General features: G+C 39.3%; 1 protein-coding gene across 1 annotated transcript in view; it reads right to left on the bottom strand.

The window, feature by feature from the left end:
* Positions 1-17519, bottom strand: part of LOC124593772 (ATP-dependent DNA helicase Q4) — a 155710-nt gene that overhangs the window by 49586 nt on the left and 88605 nt on the right. The window contains exon 7 of the mRNA XM_047132124.1: positions 2915-3214. Within this exon, the coding sequence (XP_046988080.1) occupies positions 2915-3214 (300 nt within the window). The remainder of the gene's footprint in view (positions 1-2914; positions 3215-17519) is intronic.

Here is a 17519-nt window from a genome sequence, read left to right as displayed (position 1 = left end):
AAGTGAACGACTGTTCCTTAGAATTCTTTCCTCACTCCTTGCGTTCATGTTCGTGAACCATTCGTCTGGACCCGTAAGTTCACGAATGACCGTTCTCTACAATAAGCTGTGGTAGCATCAAAGACTACGGGTATTATAAAGACTGTTAAGAAAGATAGACACATTTTTTTTCCTTGGCAAGAATTACAAGATGCAAATTTCAGAGAATCTGAGTACTCAACTGAATTTAGTGTTGCAGACAAAGATGTGGAGCACAAATGAATAAAATTTAAAAGTGCCATTAATAAACCTCGGATGAGTTTTGTGCCTGGAGTCAAAAATTCCTTGCAGATAGAGTTCAGCACGTCCCTCTTAATAGAAGAAAATCAACAAGTGTAAAGGTAAATTGACAACAGTATGATAGGACCATTACTGTTTACAAATATGTGAACGATCTTGTGGAGAATGTTGGATCCACCATGAAGCTGTTTGCCAATGATGTGGCTGTCTGTAAGAAGGTAGCAATATCAGAAGACTTGCAAACTGCAAGACAACCTCCAAAGGATTAATCACTGGTGTAAAGACAGTTGATCCCGAATGTAAATAAAACGTAACATATTGCACCTACACAGGAGAAGAAATTTATTACTGTACAATTACACTATTGGTGACAAACTGCTGGAAGCAGTAACACCATAAAATGCCTAGCAATAACAATCTGGAGTGACATTATGTGAAACAACCACATAAAATAAACAGTATGAAAAGCATACGGCATACTGAGATACATAAGAACAATCTTTAGGAAATGTAATTTGTCCAAAAAAGATGTGGCTTGCAAAACTCTAGTTTCACTGATTCTTGGGTATTGCTCAAGAGATCAACAAGATCTAACAAAAAGTGGAGCATTTCATCATATCATTTAGTGGCTGTGAGAGCATTATGATGGTGTTCATCAGATGAAACGAGGCTGGCATTGTGCATCATAGAAAGGTTTACTACTGAAATTCCAAGAGAGTACATTCCTGGAAGAATCTGACAGTATATCCCCCCCCCCCCCCCCCACACACACACACACGTTTCCCAGAATGACCACAACAAGTAACTACAATAAATTAGAGCCAGTATGGAGATTTACCAACAATCATTCTTCCCATGCATCATTCCTGAATGGAATAGGGAACGAGGGATCAAAAGTACACTCCGTCACATGCCATCACGTGGCTTGCAGAGTAAAGTTGTATGTGTAGATTGACACCATTGCTGACACTGTATCTAACAGAATGTAAACAGAATATAACAACAGGGCTTGTTGTGGACTAGTTGCTGTGGCAAATTGTGACAAACGAGTTAAATTAGTGAGTAATGTGAAGTGCAAGTGCTACGTGCAAATAGTGAGCAAAGTAATGCAGTCAGTTATGAGCATTATGCAGCTGGTACATCACAAACATATCAGCTGACAAAGAATTTTCAACCAACATTTACAATGGTGCAGAGGAGGGGGTTGGGATGTAGGGGGAAGAGACCAAACTGTGAGGTCATCGATCTCATCAGATTAAGGAAGGACGGGGAAGGAAGTCGGCTGTGCCCTTTCAAAGGAACCATCCTGGCATTTGCCTGGAGTGATTTTGGGAAATCACGGAAAATCAAAATCAGGATGGCCAGATGCAGGATTCAACCGTTGTCCTCCCGAAAGCGAAATGATGCAGAGGACTCAATACCAAGTGGTAACACGACATTACACAACAGTGTAGACTTAGACTAAAGTAACAACCAACAAACATAGTTAGATATAGTATTAACATATACTACAGACATATCACAAACACTAGACGTAAGCCTGTATGTGTCCCTTCCAATACCAAACATGAGAATAATATCAAAGACTTGCCGTCTGGAAATATTAATAACCTGTAGATATAGCTTGTGCAGAAACTGGACAAATACTTCTAAGTTTCAAGAAATTAGTGTCGCAAAGGCATTCCACACTCTGACTGATTAAGTGGCTCTGTCACCCAACCCACCTCCTGTCTATTTTATTTTATGATAAAAAAGTTAGTATATTAACTTGTTTCATCCTCAGTTAGTTTGGCAGAGATAGATAATACCAAACAATGGAAACTCCAGGTAGGAAGATCGACAATATAGGAAAAGTGTTTTTTAATTGTGCCTGTCTGCAACTTGAGCTGTCTTGTTTACGGTAAACAGAGATAGATAATAACATGACAGGGCTAAAGCCACTATTCACAAGAAAAAGAAGAAAAAGGAAAATTAGTGTAATTTTTTGTTACTTCTCCCTTTCTTCTCATCCATCTTTCATATCCAACAACAGCTTTTGTTGCACCAGCTTCTTCAGTTTATTCACAGATGTATTTAGTTTTATGATTTCTGGAGATTTCCTAGGATTTGTATCGTTACTAAGTAAACTGACAGTAACAAATAAAAATATTCAATGTAATACTGCCCACTTTAGGTAACTGCACACTGAGCCTCAAACAAAATATAACAATAAATAAATAAAATAATAATCATCATATAACGCTGAAAATCACCAACGTAAGTTTCAAAACAGCACACAATTCGGGGTAGACTGAAAGATACATTACAGAAACTATACCTTTGGCTGTGGCTAGCTCTTTCCTCCAAAACATGCATGGTATGAAGAGATTCTGTATGTTTAAAACACTGCCCACAAAAGGTAAGGTTCTACGCTCGAGTACTGGTCGCGCACACAGTTTTAACCAACCAGAATTAAGTTTTAATGGTGTAAACTTTTGCTTTAACATGTTCCGCTACACTCTTATACAGTATAATAAAGGTATAACTGCTTGATTCATTTTTTACGTACTGCATCAAGACAACACTGCAAAATGAACCAAAATCTCAAAAGAGTGAAATGTAATAACTGGCATACAGCACAAAATGTACAACCTACCTGCAAGAATGTCCTGAGGAGGGTGGCCAGTCTCTCACATTCCTCTCTTCTTGTGCAGTATATGATAGCAGACTGACAATCCTTAAAATGGGTATTAGTGAGAAGTTTGATTAGTGCTTCATCCTTGTTCTCATCTTTAGAAACTGTCAGTACAAGATTGTTGGGAAGAGGAATGTCCTTGATCACCCCCTTCTCTCCATCTGGAATGTCTAAGTGCTGAACTATACTAGCACACGTCGAGTTTGTTGCAGTAGCAGTCAGTCCCAAGATAGTACGGACTTTGAGTTTCTCTCGTAACACCTGAAATGTAAAATAATAAAACTGAAGGTAACTACATGCAGAAGGAAATTTACTAATGTGATGCGGAGATTAGTGAAAACTGAAGGGATCAATGGAAGCAAGTGCTAACTGACGATGCCATCAGTTAGAACTATCACACATAAGTTGGTTAATTTGGCAACAAGAACATAACAATTTATACAGACATCCCTCTGTACCTGTACAAATTAAACTTCTTGTAATCAGCATGTGGTGCATTCAAAATCACAACACACAGTGTGATCAGACAAATCCGACTACTGAAGGTTAGCTGTTTTCTCCCCACCCCTTCAATTGTTCTAAAACGTTTTTAAAAGTAACATTTTCACTTAAAAGTAAATTACATTAACCCTGCTGTTCTGTTCGGGTCTATATGACCCGAAACGAATATGAACGTTATTTTACATTATGTAAATACCAATATATATTTATGAAACTTTGTGACTTTGTCTGAAAATGGATGAGCAGCATGTGTTTTAAAAGGTTTTAAAAAAGTTTAAGAAGTTTGGGCTTCAACTGTAATAGTTGCATATGTAATGTTCGGGTCATAATGACCCGACACAAATATGTTTAGTGTAACTCGTATTTATTTCTAAAATCTGGAAATGGCGAAAATTATTTTTGTTGTGTTGTGTGGGAATAGTGACTGCATCATTCCAACTTACTCTCAACAATCACCTAAAGCTCCATGCGTTCACAACAATGGGCTTGTTTGTTGCTTTCCCCAGGAAATAATAATTGGCAGTTCTCAATAATTGGAATGCTTTGTTTCTGCCCAGTTTGACTTGTGACACCATGGCGATGAGACCATTGAATGATCGTGAGTTGGAAGAAATAGTAAATGCCTCACCAGATGAAGGATCACTTTCTGAGTTTGAAGATCACATCAGCAATGCATCTGAAAGCGAGTGTTCCGATGACAGTTACGACAGTCCACAGCCCATACAAAATAGTGTAGAGACTTTTCTTTCTAAAAATGGGAATATAGAATGGCAGTTGCATCCACCAGCACAACATGGTCGCCTACCAGCTTCGAACATCATCAAGAGTACCCCAGGAGTTACCAGGTATGCAGTCAGCAGAATATCTGATGTAAAATGTTCATTTGAAGCAGTATTTCACACAGCGCTTCAAAATGAAATAATAGAGATGACAAATATTGAAGGGCAGCGAGTTTATGGTGAACAGTGGACAGATATTGATGGTTCTGTTTTCCATGCATACTTAGGACTCTTACTCCTAGCGGGTGTATATCGATCTCATGGGGAGTCTACAAAAAGTTTGTGGGATAAAGATACTGGGCGAAACATATTTCGAGCAACCATGTCTCATGAAACATTCTGTAAGATATCACGTGTCCTGCGATTTGACAAGAAATCTACTAGAGAGGAAAGACGACGTACTGACAAACTTGCCGCAATTCGTAGTATTTGGGAGAAGTGGGTAGAGGTCCTTCCTAAACTGTATAATCCAGGAGAAAATGTTACTGTTGACGAGCAGTTAGTAGCATTTAGAGGTCGCTGTCCATTCAAGCAGTATATCCCAAGTAAACCGGCAAAATATGGGATCAAAATATGGACCATGTGTGACAGCAAAACTTCATACGTACTGAAAGCCCAAATTTATACAGGAAAGGTGAGTGGAGCGGCACCAGAAAGAAATCAGGGAATGAGGGTGGTATCTGATCTCACTTCTGAGTTACGTGGTCAGAATATCACGTGTGACAACTTTTTTACGTCGTACAATTTGGGGCAGCTGCTTCTGAAAAGGAAATTGACTATGTTGGGAACTATACGGAAAAATAAGCCGGAGCTTCCACACAAAATGACCAACAAGGAGGTACACAGCTCTTCATTTTACTTCACAAATGACACTACTGTGGTTAATTATATTCCTAAGAGACACAAGAATGTTGTACTTATGAGCACTCTCCACCATGATGCGGAAATCAGTGACAGGGCTGATAAGAAGCCAAAAATGATTTTGGACTATAATTCAACCAAAGGTGCTGTAGACACGCTTGATCAGTTATTAGGTACATATACATGCAAACGAAAAAGTAATAGGTGGCCAATGATAGTTTTCTACAATATTCTTGATGTTTCTGCTTATAATGCATACGTTTTGTGGATTTCGGTTGACCCTAATTGGAATGCAAGCAAATTGACTAGAAGGAGAATATTCTTGGAGGAACTTGGAAAGTCACTGATAAAAGAACATATTGCATCAAGAACGCATTTCCCAAGAACAGAAGATTCTTTGAGAATGGTCACAAGCATCCAAAACCCGAATGATGTGGGTGGTGTGTCAGAATCGGTAACAACAAGAAAATCTACAAAACGTGCACGCTGTAAGTTCTGTCCATCAAGTAATGACAATAAAACAAACATGGTGTGTGGAAAATGTAGTAAACATATTTGCAAGAAACATGTAACCTACTTGTGTCCACAGTGCAAGCAGTAAGAAAAGAACTGTAGTATTTTATAAGATGATTGTATTGAAAATTCTGTTGTTTCAAATTTATGTGAATACTTGTGCCTAAACTACAATCAGTAAGAAGAGAGGATTCTAAAGTTGTAGTGCTTTCTATGTTGGAATGTAATAAAAAAACTGTAGTGTGTTCTGTACTGTAGTGTGCTCTAAGATGAATATCTGTAATGACAACTGTCTGTTGTTAGAAAATGTCAATACTTACGTCTAAACTGTCAACAATAAGAATAGAAGTATGGAAAAACTGTAGTGCTTTCTAAGTTGAATGCCTGTAATGGAAACTGTCTGTTGTTTCAAATTTATGTGCATATTTAAATGAAAAATATCCCTCAATAAAGTTGTATGCATTGTTATTATTATTATTATTACCATTATTATTATTATTATTATTATTATTATTATTACTAACAAGGTACTGGAATAGAACAACAATGTCGATAGCTAAAACTGTACCAAAATTTATGTTTCTAAAGCATTTTGATATGTCGGGTCATATTGACCCGAACAGTATATATGTCAAGTAAAAGTGAACAGAACAGCAGGGTTAAATAAAGATTATGAAGTAGTTCTTGTTCATAAATATGAACACACCCTTTATGTAATATATAATAATATATAATAATATATAATATAATATAATATAATATAATATAATATAATATAATATAATAATATATAATATATATAATAATAATATATAATAATATATAATACGACTTGTGGACTTTTCAAAGTAGGGACTGCTCCAAAGATTATCATTTTCAATCAATGTAAAGTACTTGTATAAACATAGTGCGAAAAAGGCAATGAAGAAAGTACTGAAAAGTAAACAACAGCAGAAAACAAAGAGAAACTAGAAAATGGGCGAACGGACTGAATGGACAGCAGCCAGGATATTGTTAGCTGATAGCGTTCTGCAGAACAGCAAATGCTTTAACAAAAGTATTAGATAAAAACATCTCTCCACTCTCAAATAGAGAGACGGAAAAATGACTGTCAATAGACCTCTGCACAAGCCCTAATTTCTCTTATCTTCATGGTCCTTAGACAAAATGTACGTCAGCTGCAGTAGAATTGTTTTGCTATCAGGTTCATATGCCGGTTCTTTAAATTTCCCGCATAACGTTCCACGAAAAGAACATCATCATCTCTCCAGTGATTCCCACTTGAAATCACAAAGCACTTCCATAATACTCACAAGTAGATCAAACCTACCACTCTAGCAGCTTGCCTCTACATTGTTTCAATGTATTCCTTTAATTTGACCTGGTGCTTATACCAAACACTCACAAATGGGTCGTACTAGTGTACTATATGCAGTCTCCTTTACTGATGAACCACCCTCTCCTATATTTCTCCACATAAAATGAAGTCGGCCATTCACTTTTTCTACAACCATGTCCTTATGGACTCCTTCCATTTCATATTGCTACGTAACATTACATGTAGATATTTGATCAATGTGACTGTTTCAGTCCTGCATTTGACCATCACGGAATTGTTTTCCCTACTCATCTGCATTAACTTATATTTTTCTCCATTTGTAACAAGCTGCCATTCATCACACCAACTAGAAATTTTGTCTATGTCATACTGTATACTCCTACAGTCACTCAACGATGATGCCTTCCCGTACAATCATCAAACAGCTGCAAACTGTTGCTCACTCTGTCTGTCAGATCATTTATGTACTTAGAGAATAAGAACGGTCATATCACATTTCCTTTGGCCTCTGCTGACAATATTCTTGTCTCTGATAAACACGCTGCCGAGGACAATGTAGTGGGCTCTACTAGCTAACAGGTCTTTGAGTCACTCACTTAGCTTGCAACCTATTCTGTACGCTTGCACTTTCATTAACAGTCAACAGCTCAATAGTGTAAATGAAGGACTAGTGACTCTTTTGAAAAGTAACCGGTTTTTCTGCATTTTAAGACTCATAACCAGTGTACACATTATTAGTGAACAATCAAGCCTGACATATAAGAGAATAAAAATAGGAACGACACAACATACAGAAGCGCCTATGAACAATAATAATAGCAGTCCAAAATAATTAAATTAAGCATCTTGATAACTGGTATGGTAGGTACTGTAATATAAGGAATCTATTGTGACTGTTACGATGAAACGGATACTGAAACTAATTATTTTTCCAGTCAATTGAAATACATGCAGCTGTGAAAAGTCACTTTGCTTATGATTCTATAACATTTTTCACAGTATATCAACTCTAGTTGTCAAGTGGATTAAACCAGATTAATGTATCAAAACTGTTGATTCTGTGTGCATGGCCCTTTTTGAAAATCTGTATTTTGCAGAGCACAGGCTGCTTTTTAAATTCATGTACACACTACATTCCTCGCTTTTCAGAGTGGTTCATCAGCTTCAGTGCAGAGTTATAGTGTGAATGTTGTTTTAAAGGGATCTCTGATGAGCCCAAACCTATTATGATGGCTAGTGTTGTTATGTTCTGAATCATATGTATCAAGGAACAGTTCCTGTATGATACTGATCAAAACAAGGTCACACAAAAGTCTGAAGAACTGCTCTGTGTTCGCCTTATTACCTGTAGCTAACAGGTTTGTAAGCATACAATGACTTCTTCAAATAATCTGCGGGAATGTGGCAAGGTAAATTTGTCGAACACCAACGATATTTCAGTAGGTGAACCCTGTCATTTGAAAATGAAGACATGCTTCCATATCCAAATATCAGCATGACCTGACAAATTTACTCAGCCACATTCCCACAATTTATTTAAAGAACGTGTACACTGTGAAGAGCTTATGATTCTCATGGAATGCCATTATTTCAAACCCACACATCATAGACAGTTAATTTGTTCATAAGGAAATGAAAGATCCAGAAACTTGCCAACAAAGGATATCAGATTTTTTTATATCCCGTAAAATCCAATTTTCAGCTCAATCTCTAATAAGCTCATTGGCAACAAGCCATTAAAAGCCTTTATCTTCCCTCTTTACTGAAGTTCATCAAATAATTGCTATGTCAGCCTGTCACTTTCTCAGCCATCCATCATTTGCACATGATTTGTCTGTAGGGTACGAACCAACTTGTTGGTTAGCAGCCCCTGATGCCGGCTACAAGCGCTTTTCGCTTGCTGTGTTATGAGATAAGAAATTTGGCCAGTAATTAATTGTTTTTGCTGTATATTCTATAGTATTTACGTGTATTAGTGTCACATAGACTTGATAAATGGAAGGTTTCAGTCTTTATTTGCGCCTGAATAGGAAAAGCAAAGTTTCTGTTTACGACAGTTTCGCTTGTACGCAAACGTTTGTTTACATTCTTAACTGACATTAAATATGCGGAATTATCAATTAATTCAGTCTACAATACTCAGTATTTACATTTATTAGTGTCATTTAGACTCGATACATTGAAGGTAGCAGTTTTTATGTTTTATTACGTCATTTTTCGCATGTGCGTAAATATTTGTTTACATTATAAATACGAGGGTTAATCAGTTTATGTTAGTGTACAATACTCAATATTCAAGATATGAATTAATAGAGGGAAACATTCCACATGGGAAAAATATATCTAAAAACAAAGATGATGTGACTTATCAAACGAAAGCGCTGGCACATCGATAGACACACAAACAAACACAAACATACACACAAAATACTAGCTTTCGCAACCAACGGTTGCTTCGTCAGGAAAGAGGGAAGGAGAGGGAAAGACGAAAGGATTTGGGTTTTAAGGGAGAGGGTAAGGAGTCATTCCAATCCCGGGAGCGGAAAGACTCACCTTAGGGGGAAAAAAAGGACGGGTATACACTCGCGCACACACACACACACATATCCATCCACACATATACAGACACAAGCAGACATATACAGAGGCAAAGAGTTTGGGCAGACATGTCAGTCGAGGCGGAAGTGCAGAGGCAAAGATGTTGTTGAATGACGGGTGAGGTATGAGTAGCGGCAACTTGAAATTAGTGGAGATTGAGGCCTGGTGGATAACAGAAAGAGAGGATATATTGAAGAGCAAGTTCCCATCTCCGGAGTTCAGATAGGTTGGTGTTAGTGGGAAGTATCCAGATAACCCAGACGGTGTAACACTGTGCCAAGACGAGCCACGTGTGAAAGCACCCACGTGATTTACCAACTGACCTGCCTACACTGTGACGCATTCTATGTGGGAATGACCAGCAACAAACTGTCCATTCGCATGAATGGACACAGGCAGACAGTGTTTGTCGGTAATGAGGATCACCCTGTGGCTAAACATGCCTTGGTGCACGGCCAGCGCATCTTGGCACAGTGTTACACCGTCCGGGCTATCTGGATACTTCCCACTAACACCAACCTATCCGAACTCCGGAGATGGGAACTTGCTCTTCAATATATCCTCTCTTCCCGTTATCCACCAGGCCTCAATCTCCGCTAATTTCAAGTTGCCGCTACTCATACCTCACCTGTCATTCAACAACATCTTTGCCTCTGCACTTCCGCCTCGACTGACATCTCTGCCCAAACTCTTTGCCTCTGTATGTGTCTGCTTGTGCCTGTATATGTGTGGATGGATGTGTGTGTGTGTGCGAGTGTATGCCCGTCCTTTTTTCCCCCTAAGGTAAGTCTTTCCGCTCCCGGGATTGGAATGACTCCTTACCCTCTCCCTTAAAACCCAAATCCTTTCGTCTTTCCCTCTCCTTCCCTCTTTCCTGACGAAGCAACCGTTGGTTGCGAAAGCTAGTATTTTGTGTGTATGTTTGCGTGTCTATCGACGTGCCAGCGCTTTCGTTTGGTAAGTCACATCATCTATGTTTTTAGATATACTCAATATTCACGTTTCTTAGTGTCATTTAGACTCATTACATCGAAGGTAGCAGTTTTTATAAGTTTTATTAGGAAAAGTGATACTGACAGTGAATTTCTGACCTCACTTGCATATGTTTTGACTAGCACAACCTGTGAGCACTAACCGTTTTGTTTTCTTGTTTGGGAAAGCAAATAAAAGTGTCATTAAAGAATATCTTCATCGTCACCTCCGAGCATTCACCGCGGGACACAAAGATATTGAGCATCTTTGGTCGGAATTTAAAGGTATTGTCCACTATGTGCTACAGAAGTATGTGCCTAGCAAAAATATAGGGGAGGGAAAGGATCCACCTTGGTATAACAAACATATTAGGACGTTGCTGAGAAAGCAGAGAATTTTGCACAGTCATTTTAAACATAGTCACTGCTCTGCTGACAAACAGAAATTATGCGAAATGAAAGCAGCTGTCAAAAGGTCAATGAGAGATTCTTTTAATGAATTTGAAAGTACTATTTTTTCTGCAGATTCGAAAAATAACCCCAAAAAATTTTGGTCATACATAAAATCTATGAATGGTACAAATAATTCAATACCTTCTCTTCCTGTCAGTATGGGTAATGTAACGGATGATAATAGACAGAAGGCCAAAATTCTAAACCCAGGTTTCAAAAACTGTTTTACGATACAGGACTGCAACACCATTCCCTCCTTTCAATTATCGAACAAACGCAAGGAGGGCTGACATAGTGTTTAGTGTACATGGGGTTGTAAAACCCTTCCTTAGATGCCAGGAAGGCATCTGGCCCAAACGATATCCCCGCAGGATTTTATGTTGACTAAGCTACAAATATAGCACCATTCTTATCCATCATCTATGAGAGATCATTGGAACAGCGGAAAGTTCCACGGGACTGGAAGAAGGCCCAGGTCATAGCAATCTATAAAACGGCAGAAAGTCGGATGCACACCATTACCGGCCAATTTCACTGACATCGATTTGTTGTAGAATCATGGAACATATTTTGTGTTCAGACATAATGACCTTTCTAGACTCTGAGAAGCACATCTCCAGAAACCAGCACAGTAACAGGAAACAGCAGTCATGCGAGAGACAGCTGGCCATCTTTGTACATGATATACAACAGGCTCTAGATACCGGCCCCCAGGTTGATGCCATATTCCTCGACTTCTGAAAGGTGTTTGACTCAGTTCCAAACCGTCGGTTGCTCCAAAAAGTGCGCACTTACGGTCTATCCGATGACATATGCAGATGAATAGAAAAGTTTTCTAACAGACAGTGAAAAGTATGTTGTCCTGAATGGGGAGACTTCAATACAAATAAGCGTAACATCAGGTGTGCCCCAGGGCAACGTAACAGGTCCGCTGATTTTTACGATTTACAGAAACAATCTGGTTGATGGTATTGACAGCGGCATTAGCCTGTTTGCCGAAGATACTGTAATCAACAGGAAAGTAGTATCACATGAATGTTAGGAACAACTCAATGAGGATTTGCAGAAAATAAATGCATGGTGCAATGACTGGCAGTTATCTCTCAACATTAGTAAGTGTAACCTACAGAATATAACCAAGTGAAAATCCCGATTAATGTACAAGTACAAAATAAATGCCCAGTCTTTGGAAGCGGTAACATCTGTCAAGTATCTGGGTGTGACTATTCGAAATCTCAAATGGAACAATCAGATTACACAAGTAACGGGTAAGGCGAACTCTAGATTGTGGTTTATTGGTAGAATCCTGAAGTGATGCAGTCCTTCAACAAAGGAAATAGTTTGCAATACTTTAGTTCACTCAGCCTTACAGTATTGTTCGTCCGTATGTGACCCTTACCAGTTGGGTTGGTTCAAGATATTGAGAAGGTCCAACAAAGAGCGACAGGATTCATGACGTACTTTTAGCCATCGAGAGAGTGTTTCAAATCTCATAGAAAGTTTGAAGTGGGACATGCGCTAAACAGAAGGGGCTGTTCACTAAATTTCAAAATCCGATCTTCGCCGAGTATGTAGAGCATATATTATTACCACCAACTTTCAAATCACGCAATGATCACCATTCAAAGATAAAGATAATTAGAGCTTGTATTGTTCAGACAGTTGCTTTTCCCTCACGTGATCCATGAGTGGAACAGAGGGGGGAAATATGATTTTGGTGCGAATAGTGATCTCCGCCACACACCACTTGGTGACTAGTGGAGTATATATGTAGATGTAGATATGCAGCTATAGAATCTTTCACTTGGGGACAATTGTACCTTCATAAATTAATCACAATTACACCAGGTCCTTCAGGGAACATTCTCAATGTCAAAACTGTCTGACAAATTGTTAAGGCCTTATTATCTAAAGGCATACGAAACTAATGAGCCAAACAGAGGAAGATGCTGCTGGCGATAATACACAAATTAAGACCTGTAAAAATAACAAAATTTCCGAATTTACCGCCCCACAAGAAATTTCTCACACTCAAATGATTCTCAGCTGTCTGAAACCTGAAGTAGAAAGCTCTGAGATATTTAGCTATTCATGGAATGTGTATCGAAAAGACGGATTAGATGCCATTGGAGGGGGAGTCTTCATGACAGTTAACAAAAATACTGTTTGTGTTGAGGTAGAACTTAGTACACCAGTGACATCATGTATAACAGGTCTACGTAAAATCAAGTTATTGTTGGATGTTTTTACCAGCCACCCGATTCCACTGTGACATTATTAAGAGTCATTCAAAGATGGTCTATGGTCACAAGTGAAAAAATACCAGATCACGCAAGACTAGTTGGAAGCGACTTTAGCCTATTGAGTATGACTCAAACATCTAGCGATTCACTGCAGGAGGTACAGACAGTCTTGCAAAGTATTTTTGAGTACACTGAAGTGCCAATGAACTGGTTTAGGCATGTGTACTCAAATACAGAGATATGTAAACAGGCAGATTAAGGCACTGCGGTTGTAAACACCTGGATAATACAAAAAGTGTCTCGCGCAATTATTAGATCTGCTACTGCTGCTACAATGGTAGGTTATCAAGATTTATGTGAGTCTGAACGTGGTATTAATAGCTGGCACAAGAGTGATGGGACATAGCACGTCTGAGGTAGTGATGAAGTGGGGATTTTCCCGTAAGACCATTTCACGAATGTACTGTGAATATTAGGAATCCAGTGAAACATCAAATCTCTGACATTGCTGAGGTCGGAAAAAGATCCTGCAAGAACGGGACCAAAGACAAATGAAGAGAATCATTCAACATGGCAGAAGTGCAACCTTTACACAAATTGCTGCAGATTCCAATGCTGGGCCATCAACAAGTGTCAGTGTGCAAAGCATTCAATGAAACATCATCAATATGGGCTTTTGGAGCCGAAGGCCTACTTGCGTACCCTTGATGGCTGCATGGAAAAAGCTTTACACCTCACCTGGGCTTGTCAACACTGACATTGGACTGTTGATGGGTGGAAACATGTTGGCTGGTCAGATGAGTCTCGTTTCAAATTGTATCGAGCAGATGGATGTGTAGGGGTATGAAGACAACTTCATGACTCTAGGGACCCTGCATGTCAGCAGGGGGCTGTTCAAGCTGGTGGAGGCTCTGTAACGGTGTGGGACACATGCAATTGGAGTGATATGGGATCCCTGATACATATATATACGACTCTGACAGGTGGCATGTACGTAAGCACTCTGTCTGATCACCTGCATTCATTCATGTTCATTGTGTATTCTGACGGACTTGGGCAATTCCAACAGGACAATGAGACACCCCACACGTCCAGAATTGCTACAAAGTGACTCCAGGAGCACTCTTCTGAGTTTAAACACTTCCGCTGGCCACCAAACTCACCAGACATGAACATTATTGAGCATATCTGGGATGCCTTGAACATGCTGTTCAGAAGAGATCTCCCACCCCTCGCACTGTTACAGATTTATGGACAGCCCTGCAGAACTCATGGTGTCAATTCCCTCCAGTACTACTTCAGACATTAGTTAAATCCATGCTGTGTTGTGCTGTCGCACTTCTGCATGCTCGCAGGGGCCCTACATATTAGGTTGGTGTATCAACTTCTTTGGCTCTTCAGTGTATGTTATCTGAAAACTGTCTCATGCAACTAGACGAAGAGCCCATGTGCAATGGAAATATTTTAGACCTTGCAGATACAAACAGGCCTTGCCATATCAATGGCGTCGTACAGATACAGGAATCTGAGCTCATGATGTCAGCACAGTGAAGTTAATAAATCAATCCAGAAGGGTAGGTGAATATTTCTGCTAGACAGAGCACATAGGCAATTGTCAGTATCCCTCTTTGAGAATGAACAGTCATTATTTAGTTCCAGTCATGGACATAGAGGAATTTCGGGCAAAGTCAAAATGGATTACAAACTGTACGATGGAGAAGTATGTGCTGAGTAAGTGAATTAAGGACAGAAAAGACCCACTGTGCTTTAACAAAGAGACTGCAAAATGTTGAGGAAGCAAGACTGTTGCACTCTCAGTTCAAAAGAGAAAGCACAAATGATGATAAGACTAAAGTTAAGGGCAATTTGTCCATCTGTAAAAACATCAATGCGCAAAGCATACAAATATGACAGTCATACCTTAGCAGATCTTGCCGAGAACCCGAGAAAATTATGGTGCTACATAAAATCACTATAAGTGGGCTAAGGCTTCTAGCCAGTCACTTATTTGCCAGTCTAGTGTGGCAACAGAAGATAGCAGAAGAAAAAACAAAGTTTCAGATTTTGCATTTAAGGAATTGTTCGTGGAGGAGAATCGTACAAACATAATGTCACACACCCCTGGCATAGAGAAACAACTGAAAGCACAGTAAATGAATAAGCTGCCAGTCCAGATGGAATCCAAATTTGGTCTTACAAAGAATATTTTACCACTCTGGCTCCTTACTTAGTTAGCGTTAATCGCAACCTCTTGCCCAGTGGAAAATCCCAAGCAACTGGAAAAAAGCATAGATGACTCCTTTATATAAGAAGGGTAAAAGAACGGAAGCGTAAAATTACAGACCAATATCTTAAACATAAGATTTGCTGCAGAATTCTTGAAGATATTCTCAGTTCAATTATAATAAATGGAAAAACTTATGTCCACAAATCAGCACTGTTTCACAAAGCCCCATTTGTGTGAACCTCAGCTTGCCCTTTTATCTGATGCTATCCAGTGAACTACAGATGAAGGGCAAAAGGCAGATTCCACATGCCTAGATTTCTGAGAAGCATTTGACACCATGCCTCACTGCAGACTGTTAATGACGGTATGAGCGAACGGAATATATTCCTAAATATGTGTGCAGCTTGAAGAACCCTGTATGTTGTCCTCAACAGCAAGTGTTCATCAGATACAAGGGTATTGCCAGGAGAGCCACAAGAAGTGTGTTAGGACCACAGTCCTTTCTATATCCATAAATGATTTGGCACAAAGGGTGAGCAGCAATCTGCAGCTCTTTGCTGTGAAGCTATGGTGTTCAAGATGTTGTTGAGAGACTGTAGGTGGATGCAAGATGACTTTACACAAATTTTCTAGTTGGTTTGATGAATGGGAGCTAAACCTAAACGCAAAAACATGTAAACTAATGGGATGAGTGGGAAAAAGAAACCAGTAATGTTCAAATATAGTACTAGTAGTGTAGTGCTTGACAAAATCACGCTGATCAAATACCTTGGCCTAAAGCTGCAAAGCAATACGAAATGAAATGGGCAAGTAAGGATTGTAGTAGGGAAGGCGAATAGTCAGCTTTGGTTTATTGGAAGAATTTTAGGAAAGTGTGGCTCATCTGTAAAGGAGACCGCATATAGGACACTAGTATGACCTATTCTCGAGTACTGCTCGTGCATTTGGGATCCAAACCAGGTCAGATTAAAGGAAGCCATCAAAGCAATTCAGAGGTTGATTGCAAAATTTGTTACTGGCAGGTTTGAACAACACAAAAGTATTACAGAGATACTTCAGGAAGTCAAAATGGGAACCCTCGCAGGGAACACAGTGCTCTTTTCAAGGAACACTATTGAGAAAATTCAGGGAACTGGCATTTGAAGCAGAATGATTCTGCCGCGAACATACATTTCACATAAGGGCCATGAAGATAAAGTGTAAGAGAGGCATATAGACAGTTGTTTTACCCTCACTACATTTGCAAGTGGAACAGGAAAGAACATGATTAGTAGTGGTACAGGGTACATTCCACCAAGCACCACGCTGTGACTTGCAGAGTATATAGACGCAGATGTAAATGTAAACACAGATATGATGGAGCAGATCACACAACATACAAATTCGTTAATCAAGGCATTGTCTCTTTCAGCGGACCTACAGAAGAACCTGCAGAACACAGAACTCCTTGGCTGTATGGATTACTGAAAATCCATAATGATGATGTATCACTAAGACTGATTGGTGTTCCCGGCTCAGTGACATGCTTGGCATCTCTGCTTCAGCCACATGTGGGGAAGACAGGAGCATACGGAAGAGCCTGGCTACGTTTCACTGAGAAGCTGAAGAAACTAAAACTTGTACCAAAAGACATCCTGGTCAGCTATAATGATGTTTCTTTGTTTACAAAAGTGCCATTAAATGATTATCTGGCATATTCATTCCATATTCCCACATGACATTACTAACCTCTTTCATGCACATCTTACCGTGAATGACTTCATATGGAATGGCAATTTAAGCGAACAGCTGGAAGGTGTTGCTATGAGCAGTCTAATTAGTCCAGTGGAGGCCAATTTCTTCATGCAGCATTTCAAAAGACAGGCCCTGGACTCTAAAAGTACAGTACAGGTACATCGATGGCACCTTCATCATGTGGAGCAATGTTGAGGAACAGCTCAGTGATGGTTATGAGGAATGACGATAACCTAGTACACAATGTGTATCAAAAACCCACACGGACTGATACTTGCACAAACTATCAAGTCATCACGAGAGCCAGGAAAGAGAAACGATTAATATGCTCACAACACACAAGACAA

This window comes from Schistocerca americana, chromosome 1 (genome assembly GCF_021461395.2).
Source record: "Schistocerca americana isolate TAMUIC-IGC-003095 chromosome 1, iqSchAmer2.1, whole genome shotgun sequence".
In the NCBI taxonomy this organism is placed as follows: Eukaryota; Metazoa; Arthropoda; class Insecta; order Orthoptera; family Acrididae; genus Schistocerca; species Schistocerca americana.
Note: the sequence above shows the minus strand (reverse complement) of the source record. Positions and strands in the feature narration are given on the sequence as shown.